Here is a 23,660-nt window from a genome sequence, read left to right on the forward strand (position 1 = left end):
AGCAGTTCCGGGTGGATGATCAGCTCTTTGTTGGACAAAAGAGGTCGGGCGGTGCACAAACGGACCATCTCCCGGTGGGTAGTTCTGTGCATCAAAGCCTGTTACTCCTTGGCCAAGAAGGAGCCTCCTGTGGGACTGCGTGCCCATTCGACCAGGGCAACTGCAGCCACTACTGCCTTGGGACGCGGTGTCCCCTTGCAGGATATTTGTCAGGCAGCTACGTGGGCCTCGCTGCACACAGTTACCAAGCACTACTGCCTTGACAGTCAGGTCCGGAGAGACGGCTTCTTTGGCCGTTCTGTGCTCCGTGACTTTCTGGTGTAATCTTGTTCGCAGACCCACCACCGGGGTTGGTATTCCTGGGGTAAGTATTCTAAGGTAAGAAATCTATCACTAACGTGTCTTTCAGATGCACAAGTTACTACTTGTGTAACGATATATCTGTAAGAGACATTAGTTAGTGATAGATTCCTTACCGCCCCACCCATCCTCCCCATTCTGCGAACTGATTACTAGGGTTAAGGTCATCCCCTTTTAGGGCCCTAGTTTTATGCACCAAAGGTCAGTTTCTCGCATGGCTCTGCGTTTCGGCGCGGAAAGTTGTGTACAGAACTGACGTCAGTGCGCATGGGTGGCGCTTAAGTAGCCTCCGTGACGTCATCCCGGCGCGCACGATGCCAGTGACTTGCGCGGAGCCGCACTGCGCCACCTACTGGTGCGAAGGGGTACTGCTAAGCAGAAAACATTCCGGATCCAGACGGACGCCTGGGGAATTTTCTAAGGTAAGGAATCTATCACTAACTAATGTCTCTTACAGATATATCGTTACACAAGTAGTAACTTGTGCTTTAAGGTAAGAAATATGCGGCCAGAAGTCTCTAACAGATGAACACCTTATCTGGTTGAGAGACTATCTAGCCGCAGATTCCTTACCGAAGTACGACTCCTCCCCACTCTGCCAACGGATTTCTATGGCATGGATTTTCCCTTTCAGGGCCCTAGTTTTCCACACCAGTGTTCTTTGTGGCTCTGCGTTCCTGGCATGGCAAATCACATAAAGAAACGGACGTCAGTGCCCTGAATTGACACCTATATAGGCACCGCACGTGTCACTTCTGGCGTAGATGGCGCTTCACAGAGCTGGATTACGCCACCTACCAGCACGCAGGTGTTTTGCTCACAAAAAATTCCAGATCCAGTGCGATGCCTGGGGATAATTCTAACTTAGGGAATCTGCAGCTAAATAAGGCGTTACCGAAAGTAACTTGCTCAAATGCTCTCACCATGACCCTGAACTTCTCCTCTCACTGTGCAATTAATAATCTCCCAATAATTTTCCCACTGAGAATATAATTCCCTTTGCTTTTGGTTTGTTCCATCATCTGCTGCACCAGCCTTTCTCTACATTACCATCTCAGTTCATGTAAAATCTCCCTGACCAGGACTTTTATTTACCAGGTGTATCTTAATTAAATATCATGCCTGGTTTCTTATTGAGACGTTGTAGGAAAGTGCCAATTTTAGCATGGTTTCCCCCCACATTTTGCCTGATATCAGATGCACTTTGACTAAGTGTGCTCTGGGTCCCTGCCAATCAGGTTCCCAGTCCTTGTGTTTTTTCCCACAACTGTATCTTTGTTTCCACAATTGGCACATCTCTGGCTCACTTGTAGGTCTCTTGTAAGAGGTACCAGTGGTACCAAGGGCCTTGTGAGCAGAGAGGGTCTCTACTGACCGCAGCATGTATTCTGCCACTCTGAGACCCCTCCCCAAACACGTTCATACTGCCATTGCAGACTGTGTGTTTTGGCGCAACAAAATGTCAGTCTACATGGCACACATCCCTGTGTGCCATGCCAATCAATCACTGCATTTGGCTTTGTCACTCCCTCTAGCAAGCCTCACAGCCCTAAGGTAGGGTGTACTATTCATCAGGTGAGGGCACAGCTACATGAGCATATCTGAAAGAAACACGTTAGTTAGATTCCTCACCTTAGAATATCCCCAGGCGTCAGACTGGATCCGGAAGATTTTTCGTCAGCAATACCCCTTGCGCGTCGCTAGGCGTCGTCTGCGGCTCCGCGTCCGTCGTCGGCGTCGTGCGCCGGGATGACGTCGTCGGAGTACTTAGACGCCGCCCTCGCGCGCTGACGTCAGTTCTTCTTTTTTCCGCGCCAGTAAGCGCAGATCCGGGAGAGCTACCCCTTTTAGTCTTTTTTGACTAACTCTTTTTGATCATTTTTGATCCCTGTCTGTCGACATCTGGTGCCGGTAGGATGCCTGGGTTCAAGGCTTGTGAAGACTGTCATCGACTGATGTCGGTGACCGATCACCACCGCCGGTGCCTCTATTGCTTAGGCCTCGACCACGACGCGGAGTCGTGCAACGACTGCCAGGCCCTGACTTCGAAGGCTAGGCGGGAGCGGTCCCGCAAGCTTCTCGAGCTTCGCCACTCGGCTCCGCGTCGTGCGCGATCCCGGTCCAGGAGGAGGTCCAAGGATCGCTCGCGGAGCCCTAGCCGACGCCACCATCGTTCGTCTGGCTCCAAGTCGTCGGGTAAGTCCAAACACTCAAAGAAGTCCAAGAGGCGACATCGCTCTTCGGACTCCCCTCGCCGGTCGCGCGACTCGGCCGAGGGTCCCAGTGGTTCCACCCCCGCGGCTCCGGCGGAGCCGCAGGTGCCGCGTCCGCCCCCATACCTTCCGGTCCCTGGGGCTGACGCGGCGCCGGCGGAGATCAGTGCCTTCCTCTCGGCCATGAGGAGCCTGGCCCCGCCGTCGACGCCCGCTGGCGCGCCTTCGGGCCCCGCGGGCTCGACTGGGCGACCTCGCGTGCCGGCGGCTCCGGCCCCGGCGCCGTCGACGACTCCGGTCTCGACGCCGCAGGTCCCCGCGGGGCCCATGCCTGGGCCCCAGTCGACGCCGGTTGACCTTGTCACTCCTCCACCGGCGCCGACGCCTGAACCACCGACGCCGTCACCGGCGCCGCCGACGCCTGTGACGCCGACGCCCCAGTTTAGCCCTCATCCGGACCCGACGCCGGCACGGCGTCCGCCGACGCCGCATCCGACGCCGCTAGAGACCTACCATCTCTACAGTCCGGTTCCGATCATTCCTCCTGTTTATCAGGAATCGGAAGACGGGGGCGACTGGGAGGGGTTCGAGGACCCTCTGGCTGTTCAGTCACAGCTTTCTCAGGACTGGGCAGATGAGCTGGGGGAGGCCAGCGGGCTGGACACCTCGCCAGACGCTGGATTCACTTCTCCTCCGACCGTGGCTTCGGAGGAGGGTGCAGCATTTTCTGTGGTGCTGCGCAAGGCGGCTGAGGCCCTTGGGCTCGAGTTGCCTGCCGTGGCTGTGAGGACCAACATCCTCACTGAGGTGCTTCAAACCTCAGCAAGCTCCACTGAGCCTCTGCTGCCGTTTAACGAGGCCCTCACTGACGTTCTGCAGGGCACCTGGTCCAAGCCCTCCACAGTTCCTCCTGTGGATAGGAACGTTGCCAGGCGCCACCGCCCTGCTCCGGGCGACCCCAGCTTCCTGTCCCAACACCCCACCCCCGAGAGTCTGGTTATCCAGGCCTCTACTTCCCAATCCTCCTTCCCGACCGCTCCGCCGGACCGGGATTCCAAGAGACTCGAGCAGTTTGGCAAGAAACTGTTCTCGTCCCTTAGTTTGGGCCTGCGGTCTTTAGATACCGCCTGTCTCTTGGACCGTTATTCCCATTCTCTGTGGGATACGGTGGAGGACGTGCTGCCCCTGTGTCCGGAGGAGGTCCGGACGCGTCTTTCCCAGGCTCTGGCCGATGGGAGGGATGCAGCACGGCACGCCATAAGATGTGGGCTTGACACCACGGACTCGCTAGGTCGGGCGATTTCCACCACGGTGGCGCTCCGCCGCCACGCCTGGATGCGGTCCACGTCCTTTTCCGGGGATGTCCAGAACACCCTCATGGACATGCCCTTTGATGGCACTCGCCTGTTTGGTGAGAAGGCGGACAGTGCGCTGAACCGCTTTAAGGACTCCCGGGCTACGGCCAAGTCCTTGGGCCTCTCGGCTCCGCGGGCGCACACCTCCGCTTTTCGCCCCTTTCGTGGCCAAGGAAGGGGCGCCTCCTCACGTCCGCAGAGCCACCAGCCGCAGAACCAACCTGCGCGCGGTCGCGGACGTGGCTTCCGCCGTGGCGGAAATGGAGGCCGACGTGGTCAGCCCACATCCACCCCGGCAGCATCCGCCTCAAAGCCTTCCTAGTCCGAGCTTTCAGGCCCATACCACGCCAGTGGGCGGCAGAGTTCGCCATCACCTGCTCCACTGGCGGTCCATCACATCGGACAGGTGGGTGCTGCAAATCGTCCGAAGGGGCTACTCCCTCCCCTTCGAGACGACCCCTCCAGCCATGCCACCACAACACCACCGTATCTCGGGGGATCATTTGGATCTTCTCCGCGAGGAAGTTTCGGCTCTCCTGGCCAAGGGGGCCGTCGAGCGCGTTCCGAGTCCAGAAGTAGGTCGTGGTTGTTATTCCCACTACTTTCTGGTTCCCAAGACGGGCAAGGGGGGCCTGCGCCCTATCTTGGACCTCCGGAACGTCAATGCCTTCCTCCGAAAGGAAAGGTTCAAGATGCTAACGTTGGCTCAGGTTTTAGCTGCCCTAGACCCTGGAGACTGGATGGTAGCGTTGGACTTGCAGGACGCATATTTCCATATCCCCGTCCTGCCGGCCCACCGGCGTTACCTGCGGTTCACGGTGGGCCAAGAGCACTTTCAGTTTCCCGTGCTCCCCTTCGGCCTCACCAGTGCCCCTCGGGTGTTCACGAAAGTGATGGCGGTGGTCGCAGCTCATCTGCGCAGATCAGGGGTTCCAGTCTTCCCCTATCTCGACGACTGGTTGTTGAAGGCGGGCTCGCCCCAGGCAGTCGTCTCCCACCTCCAGACTACGGCGGATCTCCTGCATTTGCTGGGGTTTTCCATCAACGTGCCGAAGTCACACTTGAGTCCCTCTCAGAAGCTCCTCTTCATCGGAGCGGTTCTCGATTCGGCGCAGTTCCGGGTCCATCCACCGGAGCAGCGGGTCCGGGATATACAGGCCCTGATTCCCATCTTTCGGCCTCTATCCCGGGTTTCGGTCAGGCTAGTGTTGCGGCTTCTGGGGCTGATGGCCTCCTGCATCCTACTAGTGCATCACGCCAGGCGGCGCATGCGGGCTCTGCAGTGGGACCTGAAGTTTCAGTGGGCCCAGCATCACGGCAACCTGTCCGACCATGTCTTGATCTCGGAGGGCACTGCACAGCAGCTGCAGTGGTGGCTCACGGACCGCGAGTGGGTCAAGGGCAAGAGCCTCTCCCTTCCCCAACCGGAGCATGTCGTAGTGACGGATGCGTCCCTCTTGGGTTGGGGTGGCCATATGGGAGAGGCGGAGATCAGAGGCCTCTGGTCTCCGGCGGAGTCTCGTCTCCACATCAACCTGTTGGAGTTGAGAGCGATCCGGCTTGCACTGAAAGCCTTCCTTCCCTCTGTCAGGGGAAGTGTCGTGCAGGTGTTCACGGACAACACCACCGCCATGTGGTACTGCAACAAACAGGGCGGGGTGGGGTCGTGGACCCTTTGTCAGGAGGCTCTGCGCCTCTGGACATGGCTGGAACACCAGGGCGTCACCCTGGTGGTTCAACATCTGGCGGGCTCTCTGAACGCCAGAGCAGACGAACTCAGCCGCCGGTGCATGATGGATCACGAATGGCGTCTGAACTCCGAAGTGGTGCAAGGCCTCTTTCAGCAGTGGGGAGAGCCTTGGTTAGATCTATTCGCCACCGAAGAGAACGCGCAATGTCAGCAGTTCTGCGCGTTGGAATTTCCAAGGCGGCACTCGCTCGGCGACGCTTTTCGTCACGAGTGGAGTTGCGGTCTGTTGTACGCCTTTCCGCCTATACCACTTCTGCCCAGAGTGCTGAAGAAGATCAGGCGCGACCGGGCCCCAGTCATCTTGGTGGCTCCGGATTGGGCACGAAGATACTGGTATCCCGAGCTACTCAGTCTGTTGACCGATCCCCCGATACGTCTGCCCCTTCGGGAGGATCTTCTGTCGCAGCAGCAGGGGACGGTCCTCCACCCGAACCTGTCCAGCCTCCACCTCCATGCGTGGAGATTGAGCGGCGGCAGTTGATGCCATTTGACTTGCCTCCTGAAGTCTGTGATATCATTCTGGCAGCCAGGCGTCCCTCCACGAAGTCGGTATACGCCTGCCGGTGGAACAAATTTGTGGCATGGTGCACAGCAAAGGCTGTGGATCCCCTTTCCGCCCCTCTTTCTGAGGTTCTCCTCTTCCTTCTTTCTCTGGCCCGGCAGGGCTCTGCCCTGGGCACCCTGAAGGGTTATCTTGCTGCCATCTCCGCCTTCTTGCGGCTTCCTGATCAGCCTTCTCTTTTCAAGTCCCCTGTGGTTACACGCTTTCTCAAAGGCATTACACACACGTTCCCTCCTGTCCCTTTTGTAATGCCTCAGTGGGACTTGAATCTGGTATTGACCTTCCTGATGTGCGCTCCCTTCGAGCCTCTTCACAATTGCCCTCTTCGTCTTCTAACTCTAAAGACTGCTTTTCTGGTAGCCATCACCTCGGCTAGACGGGTGAGTGAGCTCCAGGCTTTATCTTCAAAGCCTCCTTTCCTATCTGTTCATCCGGACAAGGTTGTCCTTCGGCCTCGTCCCTCCTTTCTTCCTAAAGTGGTGACTCCTTTTCACCTTGGGCAGTCTGTCACCTTGCCCACCTTCTTTCCGCCTCCGCATCCTTCCAAAGAGGAAGAGAGGCTCCACCGTCTGGACCCAAAACGTGCGCTCTCCTTTTATCTGGACCGCACAAAACAGTTCCGGGTGGACGACCAGCTTTTTGTTGGGTACGTGGGCGCTAAGAAGGGGAAAGCTGTGCACACACGAACCATCTCTCGGTGGGTCGTTTTGTGTATAAAAATCTGCTATTCCTTGGCTAAAAAGGACCCTCCTGTTGGGCTGCGCGCCCATTCTACTCGGGCCACGGCGGCTACTACTGCCTTGGGACGGGGAGTCCCTTTGCAGGACATCTGTCAGGCGGCGACGTGGGCTTCTCTACACACGTTTGCCAGGCATTATTGCCTTGACAGCCAAGTCCGGAGGGATGGCTTCTTTGGCCGTTCTGTCCTCCAGGACTTTCTGGTGTGATCTTGGTTCGCAGACCCACCACCGGGGATGGTATTGCTTGGGTATCTATTCTAAGGTGAGGAATCTAACTAACGTGTTTCTTTCAGATGAACAAGTTACTAACCTTCGGTAACGATGTATCTGTAAGAAACATTAGTTAGTTAGATTCCTCACCGACCCTCCCATCCTCCCCGTTCTGCGAACTGACATCTAGGGTTAAGGTTGTCCTTTCAGGCCCCTAGATTTTATTTTTGGCACCAGTGTCGGTCTTTGCATGGCTCTGCGTTCCTGGCGCGGAAGGCTATGTACAAGAACTGACGTCAGCGCGCGAGGGCGGCGTCTAAGTACTCCGACGACGTCATCCCGGCGCACGACGCCGACGACGGACGCGGAGCCGCAGACGACGCCTAGCGACGCGCAAGGGGTATTGCTGACGAAAAATCTTCCGGATCCAGTCTGACGCCTGGGGATATTCTAAGGTGAGGAATCTAACTAACTAATGTTTCTTACAGATACATCGTTACCGAAGGTTAGTAACTTGTTCTGTGCACCTATAGTGTCTGTGCCATCATTCACTATCATTGTAAGTGCATTGGAACCATATTGACTACATGGGCTGGGAGTTTGTCATTACGAACTCCACAGCTCCATCTTAGAGATGCCCAATTCCCTCGTGTCCAGCTGTGTGGTCTGCACCAGCCTGCCACACACACACGTTTATGATCCCATGAGGTGGGAGCCCTTGTGCTCTCGGTGGTCAAGGACAAAGGCTGCTTGGGGTAAAGGTGCTTCACACCTATCCCCAAGCAGGAACAGCATTCAGGGTGGTGAGTCCCAAAGGCTTCCTGCTCTTTGATATGCTAGCAAGGGCCTCTCCAGCTAGTGGAGATGCCTGCCCCCTTGACCAAGCCTCACTTTTGGCGGTAAGGTTGGCTGGAAAATTAGTAGTCTTAAGAGAGGTGTGTCCCCCCTCTGCCAGGACCACCCCTAAGGTCTCCTGGACTGAGGTGACCCCCCTCCCCCCGCCTAGGAAATAGTCTGTCTTGAATGAAAGAATTTGACCCAATGAGGTTAGAAGAATGCCCACTCCCCAAACGGAGGGGACATTCTAAGGGTGTAGTCACCCTTAAGGCAAGTAGCCTTAATCCTCAGATTCCTGTAACCCAAGAAGAAATGTACAAAGAAGACTGCAGCCGAGCCTGGAAGACGACTACTGATTTGGCTCCTGCCCTATTGGCCTGTCTCCTGCTCAAAGACCCTGCGAAGAAGACCACGCCTGTCCTGTAGCCAGCGACTTCCAAGAACCCCAGGAAGACTGCCATTCTTCAGACTAGACCAGATCACCCAAGGACAGCGGCCACGTCCAGAAAGAAACTGTCTTCAAGGATTCCGGTTCCAGGCGGATCTTCAATCCCTGCCCACTCTTCACCAAACACCCAGGCCCGAGTTCAACTGACTTTCCTGTACTGTCAAGTTTCCCCAGCAATTCTGACCTATTCTCCATCTGTGGCTAACTTCTCCTGGACCCCACAAAGTCACCTGTAGCTTCAACCTGAAGGGTCCCCCTGACCGCAACTGGATCCGGTAACATAAATCCTTCACTAATCCCAGCCGGCAGTGCTCAGGTGTCCCTTAGCTCCAACCTACATGCCCAGCCAGTGGTAACTTTCATCCAGCCTCCTGGCCTGAGCCTGCAGCCTCTTTGTGCGATCGAGATTCCCCATTGAAATGCATCGGGCACCTGATGCTGATTCTGTACCTCTGTGACACTGGTGGTGTAGCTTTGGTGCTGCCTTGTGCCCCACACCCCCTTTTACCTGCGCCGGGCTCACCAGCAGTCGATGGAACGAACTCAGTTCAAGCTCTGTCCCAAGTGTTGCGCATAGTTACCGCGCACCTACCTGCACGAAGTGTGCAATCTCGGTTTGTCCCCAGAATACGACGATAAAGACTGCGACGTGTGCCGATCGTTTCGATCAAAGAAGACACTTTGTGGCCATGGGGCTGGACGTCACAAGATGCAACACCAAGGTGGCTCCGTACCGGACATCTTCAGTGAAGATTCCGATCGAGAAGAAGAACAAGCTCAAGGATCCGAGGAAGCAGAACACGTCTCTGTGTCTGAGGCTGACTCCGACATGGAAGAAGAGGAGCAAGTTACACCGGGTCAGCGTACCGTGAGTACAGAAACCCCGTTGCCCCAACAACTAAAGACAAGAAAGGCTCCAGTCCTTCCTCTGCCTGCCTGACTGCACTGAGAAAATGTTTTGAGCAGCCCTCCCACAGGCCCGGCACCGAAACGCAAAGAAAAGCCTTCCGGCTCGAGTTGGCCCCAAGCCGGCGCCAGCGTCGAAATCCTCGGCGCCGAAATCCAAACACGTCTTGGTCCATGTTCCATCTTTGTTGAAGCCTAAATCTTCGGTATCAGAGTTAGGAGCCGAAACTTTTGACGCCAAAAGCTGCAAGTGGATAGTCAAGTGCATTCAAATATGCTATGCAAAAGCGAAAAGAACGCTAACAATTCCCCCTAGAGCGCACTCCACACACAAATTAGGGGCTTCTATGGAATTCTTAGAAAATATACCCATAGATGATATCTGCAAAGCTTCAACATGGTCTACACCTCACACATTCACAAAACACTATTGTGTAGATGTGTCCGCAAGACAGCAAGCAAGCTAGTGTGGATTAAGCAGTTTTACGTACACTATTTCAGACAACTGCAACAGCTACAGGTTAGCCACCACTTTGGGAGAGAACTGCTTTGTAGTCTGTGCACAGCATATAAAAGTCTATCTGTTGCAACGTTTCTCAATGCTAAACTGATTGTAAAAAGTATTTCCATTACTGTAAAGCATTTTCTACTGCCTTGCAAAACACTTCCAAACTGCATTTGAAAAGTATTGCTACTTTTAAACTGTTACTTACCTGCAACTGAGTTCCTCTTTGTTCTAGAAATAAAGTAACAAAGTAATAACTTTTTATGCAAAACAATTGGTCTGGATTCAGTCTTTGAGTGTGTTGCAATCCTCTCTTGTCTGACTGTGTAGAAAAAATGCTTATGACTACCCTCTGATAAGCCTAACTGCTAAACCCCTCTACCGCAAATAGAGCTTTTGGTATTATCTACTTGAGCCTCTGTAAGCCTCTGGGGATTCACTGGACTCTGCACACTACGCCTTACTTTGCTATAGTATATACAGAGCCAGCATCATACAGACATTGATTATGCCAATTAAATTTGCCTTTTCCTTTTTAGCTACTTTGATCCGTTTAGAATGATTCCAACGATATGCAGGCAGTCATTTTAAGCTTGTAATACATTGTTTATGTTCTCATTGATAGTTCAAACTACTAATGGAACATCTGGATCCTGATGAAGAGGAAGAGGAAGGCGAGGTATCTGCAAGTACAGATATTCGTAACAAAGCAATTACCTCTCTACTTGGAGGAGGCAGTCCTAAACCCAATGCAGCTCCACCTGAAACAGAAGATGAGGAGAGCGAGGGTGAAGATAAAACTGGAGGCACGGCAGGGGTAAGGAGTAAACCTAATGTTTAAGGGTGGTAGAGGTGAAATTGGATGGATTGTTATGCTTAATTTTCTGTAGTGAGTTCTCAGGACACCAAAATGAATTCCAGTTAAAACATGACTGATGTTAGCAATGTCTAGGCCTAGACTATGGGAATACTGGCCACTTCAATATACCCCTTTCATAGCTTCTACTTCTGTGCTACATAAACTATACACTCCTATATTGTGACATGTCGTATTTTTTATGAAAGTATAATTTAATCCTTTCTCAAGTTATAACAAGTTAGCCACAAATAAAACTGTTACTCCAGGCTATGTTTTCTTGATTAAATTAGCTTAGGTTACTTTCTAATAAAGGTTGTTGTGCATTGAGAGTAGAAATATAAGCTTGGATAGGCACGGAATCTTCACTGACATGTGAATAACATTTCTTAGGTGTAAATTCCAGTAAGCTTTACAAGAGATTGTCACACGAACATGCATAGCTCCCATTTTGTTTCTTTTGTGCTCTTCTGTTGAAGTAGCATTGAAATGATAATGGAGAGGTAACATTTTCCAAATTTCCTTAATTCAGTTTTAACATGACAAATGAGATGGTGCAGATATGGAGCTACGTTTTGCACAACGAAAGAAACCTCACAATTTTTCTAATTGTCTAATCTAATCACCTTATCCACAGCTGTGACCTTAATTTTTCCACTTTGTGCAGTTAGCATATTTGAATCGCTCCATTTCTGCTTTTCATGTATCTTGGCTTATTTATGTTTGTTTGATTTTGACAAACCACCTCTTTTGTTCTACGGCATTAGTTCTCATTCATTCGTTTGGGAGTTACATTTTGTCTGTTAGTTTTTTCCTCCACAAAATGTAAAGTGCAAGTTACATGACACAGAAGTCTGACTCTGACCTCTTTGCAGTGCCTATCCTGTGACTAATTGACACACCCCATAATGCCAGTTAGAGACTTAAACTTGCCTGAGACGTAGCGCTCGTTCTAAATGAAAAGCCTGCAGGAGCTGCTACATCCACTTCAGAACTTGGATGCCACTTTTGACCCTCTGTAGGAGAAATCAAGTAAAAGGCGCAAGGTACGATTGCTCCTTCAGTGAGCTTATGTGAAGATCTTGCTAGTTTTTTTCAGACAAAAATTCAAACCATTTATGCCTCTTTTCCAAAAACAACTACTCCGCGGCCATCGGTTGATACTTCGCCGACAGTTCAGCATGGGGAGTGCTGGTCGGAGTTCCGTCCGCTAAGTCCAGGTATCTCTTTGTTGGAGCTGTGCAAAGTTAAGTCGGGCTCCCCCGCCGACCCTTGTCCTCCTAAGTTTTTAAAATCCATGCCCCTTGGCTGAACCCCTTACTTAACTCTATCTGGAACTCCTCTTTGAAAATAAGCACCTATCCTATTAAGTGGAAAACTGCGTTTGTTCAGCCAATCCTGAAGAAAGAAGATGCAGACCCAGCAGATTTAAAGAATTTCAGGCCGATCTCACTTCTTCCAGTGCCAGCTAAAGTACTGGAGAAGGAAGTTCAAACACAACTGGCCGAATTCTTGGAGTCCCATAAACTTCTTCACGATTCACAATCAGGTTTCAGATTGGGCTATAGTACCGAGACGGCCTTGCTAGAAGTGGCAGAGACAGTTAGGGAGACGGTGGACCAAGGTAACTGTGCGATGCTAGTGCTGCTGGATATATCCGCAGCATTTGATACGGTGTCGCACCAGATCCTCTTAGAAAGACTCGCCTCACTGGGAGTGATCGGAACCACCTTGAAATGGTTCCGCTCTTTTTTGGAGGGACGCTCCCAGAAAGTGCTCCTCCACCGTATGTGTCCTCTTCTAGCCCTTTGATATCTGGAGTTCCGCAGGGCTCAGCCCTGAGTCCCTCCCTTTTTAATGTTTATTTGGCCCCTCTGGCCCCTATAATTGAAGAACTAGGGGTAAAGGTTATCTCCTACGCTGATGATACTCAGCTTGTGTTCCTTTAGGGAACACTCAGAGGCGGCATTCATTAACTTCAAGAGATATCTACTGAAGGTGGCCTCTTGGATGACTGATAACTGTATGAAGTTAAATGCAGATAAAACGGAGATACTCTTTTTTTAACCAACCTTCCCCCCCCAGGTCAGAACTCTGGTGGCCTTCTGAACTGAACCCTCCCCCCGGTGCCGGAAACTTCAGCCAGAAATCTGGGATTTAAATTCGATGCCAATTTGTCCGGCAAATCCCAGATAGGCCAGGCCTCCTCCGCGTGTTTTTGGAAGCTAAAAGCCCTGAGAAGATTCTTGAAGCTATTACCAATTAACTGTAGAAAGTCAGAAGACCATGCATTGGTCATCTCTCAGCTGGACTATGCAAACAGTCTGTATATTGGCCTGCCAGAGTATATTATCAGAAAATTGCAGGTCATACAAAACGCGGCAGCAAGACTTATTAGGAATGTCCCTCTTCGCCATCATATTACTCCTCATCTCCGGAACCTACATTGGCTACCTGTAAAAAGGCGGATAGAGTTTAAGGCACTAACCCTGGCCTATAGAGCATCTCGAGGCTTGGATCCAACATACCTTAAGAAACTACTCCAGAAATAGCACCAAACTAGGGCACTTCGTTCAAATCATCAGGAGTTACTGGTGATTCCACATTTTAAGAAATCTAGGATTGGTGGCAGGGCCTTCTCGGTAAAAACAACCATGTTATGGAACTCTATACCTGAACATCTGCGGAAGTCCTCATCAGAACGTGTTTTCAGGAAAACCCTGAAAACATGGCTGTTTGATCGGACTTAGCACTTTCTAGCGCCTCAACTACATTTCTGCTTATGCTGCTAGCGCCGGGACACCTCCGTTGGAGGTAGCTGCGCGCTCTATAAATTACAGTAATAATAATAATAATAAAATTAATTGATCATGATCCTCCTGAATTGCCTATTAACAGTGAAGAACCTGACGCCTCCATAGTTATCATAATCTTTGTTCATGGAAAGCATTCAGTGTTGAGGTGTTAACTATCAGCAGCAAGAACACTGTTCCATTTGACTTTGAAAAGTCCACCGTTGATAGGCATCTAGACTGAGCTTTTATCTTTTTCATCTGCACATCCTGTGTAAAAATGCCCTTTGTATCAAGTCACATCAAGAAGGCTTTGGCAGAAGAGAACATATTACAACAGCTGCCACCCAAAAAAATCCAGCCAAAAAAAAAATAATCCTATTCCTCCTCAGGAAGCCCCAAAGAGTAGGCATAGCCTTATGCTTTACCTGCAGGAGAGACCAAGTTAGATGTCTTCTATCTAAGGTTCACTCAGCCTTTCATCTTTTGAAGTCTATAGTGCGCTGCGTTCAGCTGGGTAACAATAAACATTTGTCTTTTGAATCAAGGTACCTAAAAGGGTGAATATGCACTTCACAAATGTTATGCTATAAGGGTAGACACTTCTGGGACAGTGAGGTCTCTTCAGAAACTTCAGGTTCAGGGGATGAAGGTCCAAATATAATTGTTATACAACAAACTCATGTTGGAATCTCTGCACCTGTACATTTACTACCTATGCAGGGCGAAACACAATATTGGACCCTTTTCAGAGAAGCTGTGTATCACACTGACTCATCATCGGGTATCTTACCATCATAGTAATACATCTGCTGAATGTACAAAGCAAACAGATTCCTTTATGCTAATCTTAGACATGATTGGGTAGTTTGCAGCAAATATTTTATCCAGGACTTTTACTTCTAAAGAAAACCTCCAAAAAACCTGTTATCAATAGACTTGTTTGGGTACCACTAGCCATGGTCCAAGTAGCGTTCATTTGTGTATCAACCTGTTAGAGGTTTCTCTTCTACCAGTTCACGTTATCCTGGGATTATCACTCTGCATAGCCAGAACCAAAATCATCTAAATTGAGCCAGAATTCTTTCAGCTGTAATGGTTCTTGGGTATTTGGTTAGAGAGGGTTTGTCCCCACCTATCTTATTTTTGTAAATTCACCCAATAAGATATGTTCGAGGCATGTGGGCTGCTGAATTCATATCTGTGCATAGATCGCCGCCTAGTGTTGGGTCCGGATGTTTGCACGTTGTTGTCCTGGAAGAGTCTTCGAAGTATCCTGGGATAGGTGACTCCTCCCCTGGACTACAGTGCGCATGGGCATCCTCTCCATCCTCAGATTGTTTATTTCCGCCATTGGGTTCGGATGTGCTTATCTTGACTCAAGTTAGGAAAAACTTTTTCCAGGCCAAAAGGCCTTTAGTTCGCGTCGGTACTGTTCCCGATCGGTATCGATAGTATCTTTGTTAGTTTACTAACTTCAAGAACAACTTTTTCGCATCTTACCCGACCATCGACCCGACACCGACGATGGAATCGAGGACACCATTCAAGCGGTGTCCTGTATGCAATGCGAAATATCCCCATGTCGACGTCCACCCGGTGTGCAAAAAATGCCTTTCACCGGATCACGACGAGTCCACATGTATGGCCTGTGCCCGATTCCGATCCAAGAAGACTCTCCGGAATCGACGAGCAGCGAGACTCGAAGCGCAGCAAGCGGCACCGGCCCCGGCAAACATCTTCAGCGCCGAGGACGAAGATGTCGAAGACGTGGAGAACCTACCCTCCAGCCCCGCTTCCGAACACGACTCCGGATCGGAAGACATCGAAGAACGACTCTTTCACAGAGATGAAGCCGACACCGAGGTAGGAGACTACGATGAGGCCTTAGGGGCCGAAGAGAGTAGCTCCGGTGACGAGCAAGGCCTACCCGTACAGACTGAGGATATCCCAGTGCGCCAGTCTATGGCTCCGGTCGAGGGATCGCCTTCGGGCCTTACCCAAGACCTATCCCGCAGTTCTTCGGCCCCGCCCTCTGGCCCGGCCTCGAACATTCAGCGGCAGCCATTACTACCCAAAACGGCTGGTTTCCCTTCTTCGAAACCGAAACCGAAAGCTGTATTGGTTCATCAAAAACCGAAACCAAAAGCGACGCTGGTCGGATCGAAGCCCACCACACCTTCGACGCCAGCCAAACCCGTCGGCCCCGACCGCACCAAACGAGACTTCGGTGCCGAGCTTGCAGCAGCCAACATCGGCGCCAACACACGGAAAAAGACCTTCGGTGCCGCCAAACCTACTCGGCTCCCGGCACCGAAACAATCGGCAAAGGTCAAACTGGCTGCTGCGTCTCACACCGCTTCGACAGCACCACCAAAGGCACAATCATCGACGGCGTCGACGGCTACTACCGCTCCTCGACTCGATGACCCAGTGGCGCCGAAGAAGTCCACGCCCGCCTCTACAGAACCGGTCGGCGCCAAAGAACCGATGGCGCTCCAGGTGCGGACAGTTGCTGCGTCCTTGCAACGCATCAAACACAAGGCAGTCCTCCAGGACAAGTCAGGCTCCGAGCCGATAAAAGCTCCAACAGCTTCTCCGGCACCGGCCAACATCACTTTTGGCCTACCGCCGTCCACGGCCCCAAAACTGTTCCAAATCAGAACATGTGTCACCCACACCACGATCACGCCTGCCGAACGCTCTCCTGCAGAGACGTCACCATCACACATCATCGACACCGGCAGAATGATGCTCCACAAGAGGAGAATAACCTCCGAGCCAGCTTTGGACTCCTACCGGATCCCGCTTAAGAAAAAGCTGCCAGTGGCTTCGGAACCAGTTCTTTACGAACCTCTCCATTCCTCTTACCAAGATCCACAGTCCTTCTCTCCCACACACTCCGAAACAGACGTTTTGGAGGACTACATAAGTGACCACGTCCCCTACCCCGGAGAGATGGACCCTGAAGGCCAACAGGACCCTGACCAAGCTTGGGATGACCCTGTAGACCCGGGTGCACCTATGGATACACAGGACCCGCAACTATATGGAGCGAAAACATCTCCTACAGAGGACACTGCCGCATTCAACGCCCTCATTGAACGTGCTGCGGCCAATCATGGTGTGCAACTCCACTCCGACACCGTCGAGGACGACTTTCATATGGATACTTTCGCATCCTCCGAAAGGAATATAAAAACTCTACCCATGTTGAAAGGTGTCCTCAAACCAGCAAAGGACAGCTTCAAAGAACCCACCAGGGCAAGAGTAATAAACCCCAGGATCGACAAGAAATACAGGTCGGCGCCTGGGGACCCTACCTACATTAGAGGCCAGTTACCTCTGGATTCCATAGTAGTTGCGAATGCTCGCAAACGGGCACACTCGCAAACGACAGTGGATGCTCCTCCCCCGGACAAAGAGTCCAAGGTGCTAGAGACCTCCGGCAAACGGGTTGCGGCCCAAGCAGCTAACATATGGCGTATTGCCAATACTCAGGCGCTCCTCGCTCGCTACGATCGAGCACACTACGACACATTAGAAACATTACTCCAACATCTCCCTGACCAATTCAAGGAGGGAGCAGAGATCCTCATCAGGGAGGGACAACTCCTCACAAACGCATCCATTAAGTGTGCACTGGATGCCGCAGATACAGCTGCCAGAGCCATAAACACTAGCGTCATGTTGCGACGACACGCCTGGTTACGAATCTCCGGATTCAAACCTGAGGTACAAAATAACATCCTCAACCAGCCTGTCAACCCCGACTACTTCTTCGGGCCAGAGGTTGACACCACCCTAGAGAAAATAAAAAAGGACACAGACACTGCAAAGTCCATGGGGGCTCTCCAAACGCAGTCCTTTCGGAGCGGCTCCTTTCGTCGCCCCGGAAATAGAGGAGCAGGTAGAGGACAGGGGTCACAGCAAACCTACAACAAGGGAAACACACAAAGTTCCTACGATAAAAACACCCGGGGTGGATATCGTGGCTCAAGCACAAAGGGCAGAGGACGCGGATACGGCAACACCAGGTCCTCCCCGAAGAACAAACAGTGACGCCCTCTCCCTTTCTCCCGACCACATAACACCTGTCGGGGGAAGGCTACAAAGGTTCCTGTCCACGTGGGACTCCATCACCACGGACAGGTGGGTCAAAGATATTGTCAAACACGGTTACTGCCTAGAATTAACCTCAACTCCACCCACAATACCTCCAAAGCACCGTCCTATGTCCTCAGAGCACTTAACGCTCTTACAGCAGGAAGTGCTAAGTATGCTACTAAAAGGCGCAATAGAGGTCGTACCTGTCCAGGAGCAAGGTACGGGGGTGTACTCCCTGTACTTTTTAATACCGAAAAAGGACGGGTCACTCAGACCTATACTAGACCTGAGACCCCTCAACCGCTACATTCTCTCCGAGCATTTCCACATGCTCACCGTACAGCAAGTCCTCCCGCTGCTCAAACAGGGAGACTTCCTGGCCACACTGGACCTCAAAGATGCGTATTTCCACATACCCATTCACCCCTCACGCAGAAAAATACCTCAGGTTCACTATTCAGGGGCAGCACTACCAGATCAAAGTCCTTCCCTTCGGCGTGACAACAGCACCCAGAGTTTTCACAAAGTGCCTAGCTACTGTGGCTGCACATCTACGGAGGCAGCACATACACGTCTACCCTTACCTGGACGACTGGCTTGTTCAAGCAAAGTCAGCCCAGCAATGTGCCAGCCACATGTCCCGCACCATTCACCTCCTCCACAGTCTGGGGTTCTCACTAAATTACCCAAAATCACATCTCCAACCCGCACACGTACAACAGTACCTAGGTGCGACCATAGACACTCTGGCGGCCACAGCTCAGCCAAATTTAGTGAGAATCAACAGCATGCAAATGCTGATTTCCAAGTTCAAACCACAACACTCCCTTCCTGCGCGAGTGTTCATGCAGTTGATAGGCATGATGGCCTCCTGCATTTTCATAGTCCCACACGCGAGACTACATATGCGCCCGCTTCAGGAGTGCTTAGCACGTCAATGGAATCAGGCTCACGGACAACTAAAAGACCTAGTGTTGGTGAGCGGTCGGGCATACAACTCTCTGCATTGGTGGAATCCACAAAACCTTTGCAAGGGCCGACAGTTCCAAGAGCCTGTTCCACAGATAATACTGACAGCGGACGCGTCTCTCCAGGGATGGGGAGCTCATGTACTCAACTACACAGTGCAGGGACTATGGACAACACAACAAAAGAAGATGCACATCAACCTTCTAGAACTGATGGCAATCTTCCTGGCTATGAAAGCATTCAAAGTACACTTGTGCAACAAAGTCGTGTTGATCCGGACGGACAACATGACCGCCATGTACTACATACAGAAGCAGGGAGGAACACACTCTCCACAGTTGTCTCATCTGGCTCAGAGCATGTGGAAGTGGGCCATTCAGAGGAACATGTTCCTCATGGCGGAACACCTCCCCGGCAAGGACAACCAGATGGCGGATCTGCTCAGCAGACACAGCCACCAGATGCACGAGTGGGAGTTACACCCATCAGTACTCCAACCGTACTTCCAGCAATGGGGTCATCCAGAGATAAACCTATTCGCCACAAGCGAAAACGCAAAATGCCAAAGCTTTGCCGCCAGGTTCCCACATCCACAGTCGCAGGGCAATGCGATATGGATGAACTGGTCCGGCAGATTTGCGTACGCTTTTCCCCCAGTACCGTTGATACCGCTGGTGGCTCGCAAACTCAGACAACACTCACTGACACTCGTCCTGGTTGCTCCAACGTGGGCACGCCAGCCATGGTACACCACTTTTCTCGAACTTTCCGTGGTGCCGCATCAAAGGCTGCGGATCAAACCCGCGCATTTGACGCAGAACCATGGAGAGATTCAGCACCCAGATCCGCAACAGCTGAACCTGGCAATCTGGCTCCTGAAGTCCTAGAGTTTGGCTACCTAAACCTGCCACCTGACTGTATGGACATCATTAAGGAAGCTAGAAGACCCACTACCAGAGCTTGCTATGCAGCCAAATGGAAAAGGTTCGTCATTTATTGCGATAATAATGACATTAACCCGCTAGACGCATCCATCCAAAACATAATTTGTTACCTCTTACACCTATACCGATGCAATCTGGCGTACACCTCTATACGTGTCCATTTGACCGCAATATCAGCCTATCTCCAGAACAGGCAGCACCTCTCTTTATTCAGAGTGCCTGCCATCAAAGCATTCGTGGAAGGACTCAAACGAGTAATTCCTCCAAGCCACCCACCGGCTCCAATGTGGAACCTCAACTTGGTCCTCACACGCCTGATGGGTCCACCCTTTGAACCTCTACACTCATGCGAGATTCAATTCCTTACCTGGAAAGTAGCTTTCCTAGTAGCGATCACTTCTTTAAGAAGAGTTAGTGAACTCCAGGCACTAACCGTTCAAGAGCTATTCATACAGGTTCACGCCAACAGGGTCGTACTACGTACCAACCCCAAATTCATGCCCAAGGTGATATCGCAGTTCCACATGAATCAAACTATTGAACTGCCTGTTTTCTTTCAAAACCCACAAACTGTCGCAGAAAGAGCACTCCATACACTAGATGTGAAGAGAGCCCTCATGTACTATATCGACAGGACTAAGATCTTTAGGAAGACTAAACAACTTTTCGTTGCCTTTGCCCCACACCACAAAGGTAACGCTATCTCCAAAGCAGGTATAGCCAGATGGATCGTTAAATGTATTCAAATTTGCTATCAAAAGGCTAAACGCACATTAACGATTCCCCCACGAGCCCACTCAACACTTAAGTTAGGGGCCTCCATGGCTTTCCTGGGAAACATCCCTTTGCATGATATATGTAGAGCAGCCACCAGGTACACTACACACACATTTACCAAACACTATTGTGTAGATGTGCAATCAAAACAGCAGGCAGCTGTAGGACAGGCTGTTCTCAAAACTCTTTTTCAGACCGCTGCAGCTGGCACTGGTAGCCGCCGCTAATAGGAGGTACTGCTATGTATTCTATGCACAGATATGAATTCAGCAGCCCACATGCCTCGAACTGAATATGCTACTTACCAGTATGCATCTGTTCTTGGCATGTAGGGCTGCTGACATTCATATCGCCCTCCCTCCTCCCCGTCGCCTGTAGCAGCTGCAGCTCTCAGAATTACTGTAAGCATGGTCATCACTTTCTGTATCTACTCCATCACTGCCACAATGGCGAAAAACAATCTGAGGATGGAGAGGATGCCCATGCGCACTGTAGTCCAGGGGAGGAGTCACCTATCCCAGGATACTTCGAAGACTCTTCCAGGACAACAACGTGCAAACATCCGGACCCAACACTAGGCGGCGATCTATGCACAGATATGAATGTCAGCAGCCCTACATGCCAAGAACAGATGCATACTGGTAAGTAGCATATTCATTTTTCGCCTTACAACTATAAAAGCCAACAATCCTTTTACTGTGTTTTTCTCTCAAATCCTAAAACTCTTTCACTCTGTTCTAGTGCCCTGTATTTTTCCTTTTTAAATTAAGACAAATGTATACTTTGTGTTGGAAATGGCTGGGTACGAATCAAACATGGGCTGACAGGATTAGGCTCTAGCTATTGTGTGTGCTTCTGTCCCAAAAATTGAATATTTCACTCCAGGATGCTTTTAAGGTTTATCAAAAATGTCTCTGTGTCCCAATGTACAAAGGCTACTTCTTCCATTACAGGCCTGACTGGCAGCTTATGGTGAAGAGGAATCCATTCACCCAGTACGTTCTATTTGGTAGTGTTCTAGTCGTAGATTCCTTGCCTTGGAATTATCCCCAGGCGTCTGACTGGACCTGGAATTTTTCGTGAGCACTACCTCTTTTCAAAAGTAGGTGGCAGTTTCGGCTCCGCGTGGCATCATCCGCGCCAGAAGTGTCGTGTGTGGTGCCTATAGAGGAGCCACACCAGCGCACTAACATTAGTTCTTTTCTTTCTGCGTCATTCAGTGCAGATCCGGAGAAAGAGCTACCCCCAGTTCTTTTTTGACTGACTCTTTTTCCACTTTTGTTGGTCTTTTTTTGAGAGTTTTCTCCTGGTGTGGCAGGTATGTCACCTAGAAAAACCGACTTCTAGCCCTGCAGTGCTTGTCATCGACCATTATTGTGACGGACCCACATCTTGTTTGCCATTTGTGCCTTGAGCATGACCACAACTCAAAAGACCAGCGTCAACTGCCACACCATGCAGCCCAAGACCTTGAGGGAGCACTCCCTCAACTCCTTGTCACGCGATCCTGTGACTGTCTTGGTCCCGGTCGAGAAAAAGGTGCCGGGATCTGTCCCAGAACCCAAGATCCTTGTCTCATTCACAGTAGTCTTCTAGTAGGTCCCACAAGAAGAAGTTGAAGAGGTCTTCATCTCTGGGCATGGTTGGAACATCAGGTTATATCCCTAGTGGTTCTCTGAACACCAGGGCTGGCAAACTTGGGTGCAGATGTCTAAGGGATCACAAGTGGCATCTCCAACTGGAGGTGGTGCAGTCTTTCAGCAAAGGTGAGAGCCTTGGTTAAATCTGTTTGCCACTGTCAAGAACACCCAATGTCAGCGGTTTTGCACGCTGTAGTTTTCAAGGAAGCTCTCGATCTGATATATTATGTTCATCTGGAGTGCAGCGCAGGCTACCAGTATGCCTTTCTACCAATACTACTTCTGACCAGAGTTCACAAGATTATCAGAAATAACTGGGCCAAATCATTTTTGTGGTTCTGGCTTAGATAGTTTGGTATCCTAAGCTGGTAAGCATGGCATCGGTCTTCCGATCAGGCTGCCCCTTCGAGAGGATCTTCTGTTGCTGCAGCAGGGGAGGTTTCTCCACCCGCACCGGTCAATGCTTCGCCTTCATGTGTGGAGATTGAGCATTGACCACTTTTTGTCCTTCCGCCCAAAGTCTGCAATGTTATCTTGGCAACCAGGTGTCCCTCTGCCAAGACTGTATATGCCTGCCTTTGGACAAGTTTGTGGCATGGTGCGCAAAGAAACAGGTTGACCCTCTTTCTGCTTCCTTTGAGCCTCTGCACAACTGCTCCTTACCATCAAGACAGCTTTCCTAGTGGCAATAACACCTGCCCGGTTTATGCTTTGTTATATAGCCCTCCGTACCTGAACATCTACCCTGACAATCTGGTTCTCTGCACTAGAGCAGTGATACTCAAAGTACGCCCCAGGAGCTGCATGCAGTCTTCCTGATATTTACATGTGGCCCCCTGGGCAGCAGAAGCTCTGGACTGCTATTTACTGGACTCAGCCCTACCATTTTTAAAAAAATGTTAACCAAACAGCAAACATTCATTTAACGATTAATTGCAGTTAAAGAAAGGAAATTACTAGTGTGTACTGCTTCCCTCAACTTAAACGCCTTCATTTTTAAGGAGTGCCAATGTGTAAAAATATGATACTCTTCAAAATCAAAAAGTGTATGTTCGAAGCATATGAGCTGTAGATCACACACTCATGCATAGATCGCCATCTGTTGTTGGGCCCGGATGTTTGCACATTGTTCTTGTCCTGGAAAGTCTTTGGAAGTCACGGCATAGGTGGCTCCTCCTTTGGACAAAAGTGCGCATGGGCGTCGACTCCATCGTCAGATTGTTTGTTTCCGCCATCGGGCTCGGATGTGTTAATCGCGCTCCAGTTCAATGTCATTACCGATCATCTTTTCAACGCGAAATCCTCACCCAGACTTCAGTACTGTTTCGATCGCGTTCCCCTTCGACGTGCATCTCTTCCAGACCTTCAAATCTTCGATTCTGGTCGTCGACGCAGGCCTTCGGGCCTACCTGCGCCATTGGGCCTTCGGCTCATGGAAAGGACTCCTTTTAAAAAGTGTCCTAAATGTGGATCCAAGTTTCCACACGCAGATCTTCATGAGGTGTGTAACCTCTGCCTTTCACCCGAGCACGAGGCCAAAGATTGTCCAGCTTGTGTCTCCTTCCTCTCCAAGAAGACTATCCGGGATCGTCGAGCTCGAAGAACAATGGCTTGATCATCACTCCGGGACAGCGGGTCGTAAGTACTGACGTCGACCCCTCCCCACCACCGCTTCCCAAAAAGGCTTCG

General features: G+C 50.9%; 1 protein-coding gene across 16 annotated transcripts in view; it reads left to right on the forward strand.

Annotated features, from left to right (window-relative positions):
• Window positions 1–23,660, forward strand: part of NIPBL (NIPBL cohesin loading factor) — a 1,722,939-nt gene that overhangs the window by 1,693,809 nt on the left and 5,470 nt on the right. For all 16 annotated transcript variants that reach the window (XM_085631078.1, XM_085631072.1, XM_085631074.1 and 13 more), the window contains one exon: window positions 10,512–10,703. In XM_085631078.1, coding sequence (XP_085487204.1) covers window positions 10,512–10,703 — 192 coding nt within the window. The remainder of the gene's footprint in view (window positions 1–10,511; window positions 10,704–23,660) is intronic.

Source organism: Triturus cristatus, chromosome 2_1 (genome assembly GCF_964204655.1).
Source record: "Triturus cristatus chromosome 2_1, aTriCri1.1, whole genome shotgun sequence".
NCBI classification, from domain to species: Eukaryota; Metazoa; Chordata; class Amphibia; order Caudata; family Salamandridae; genus Triturus; species Triturus cristatus.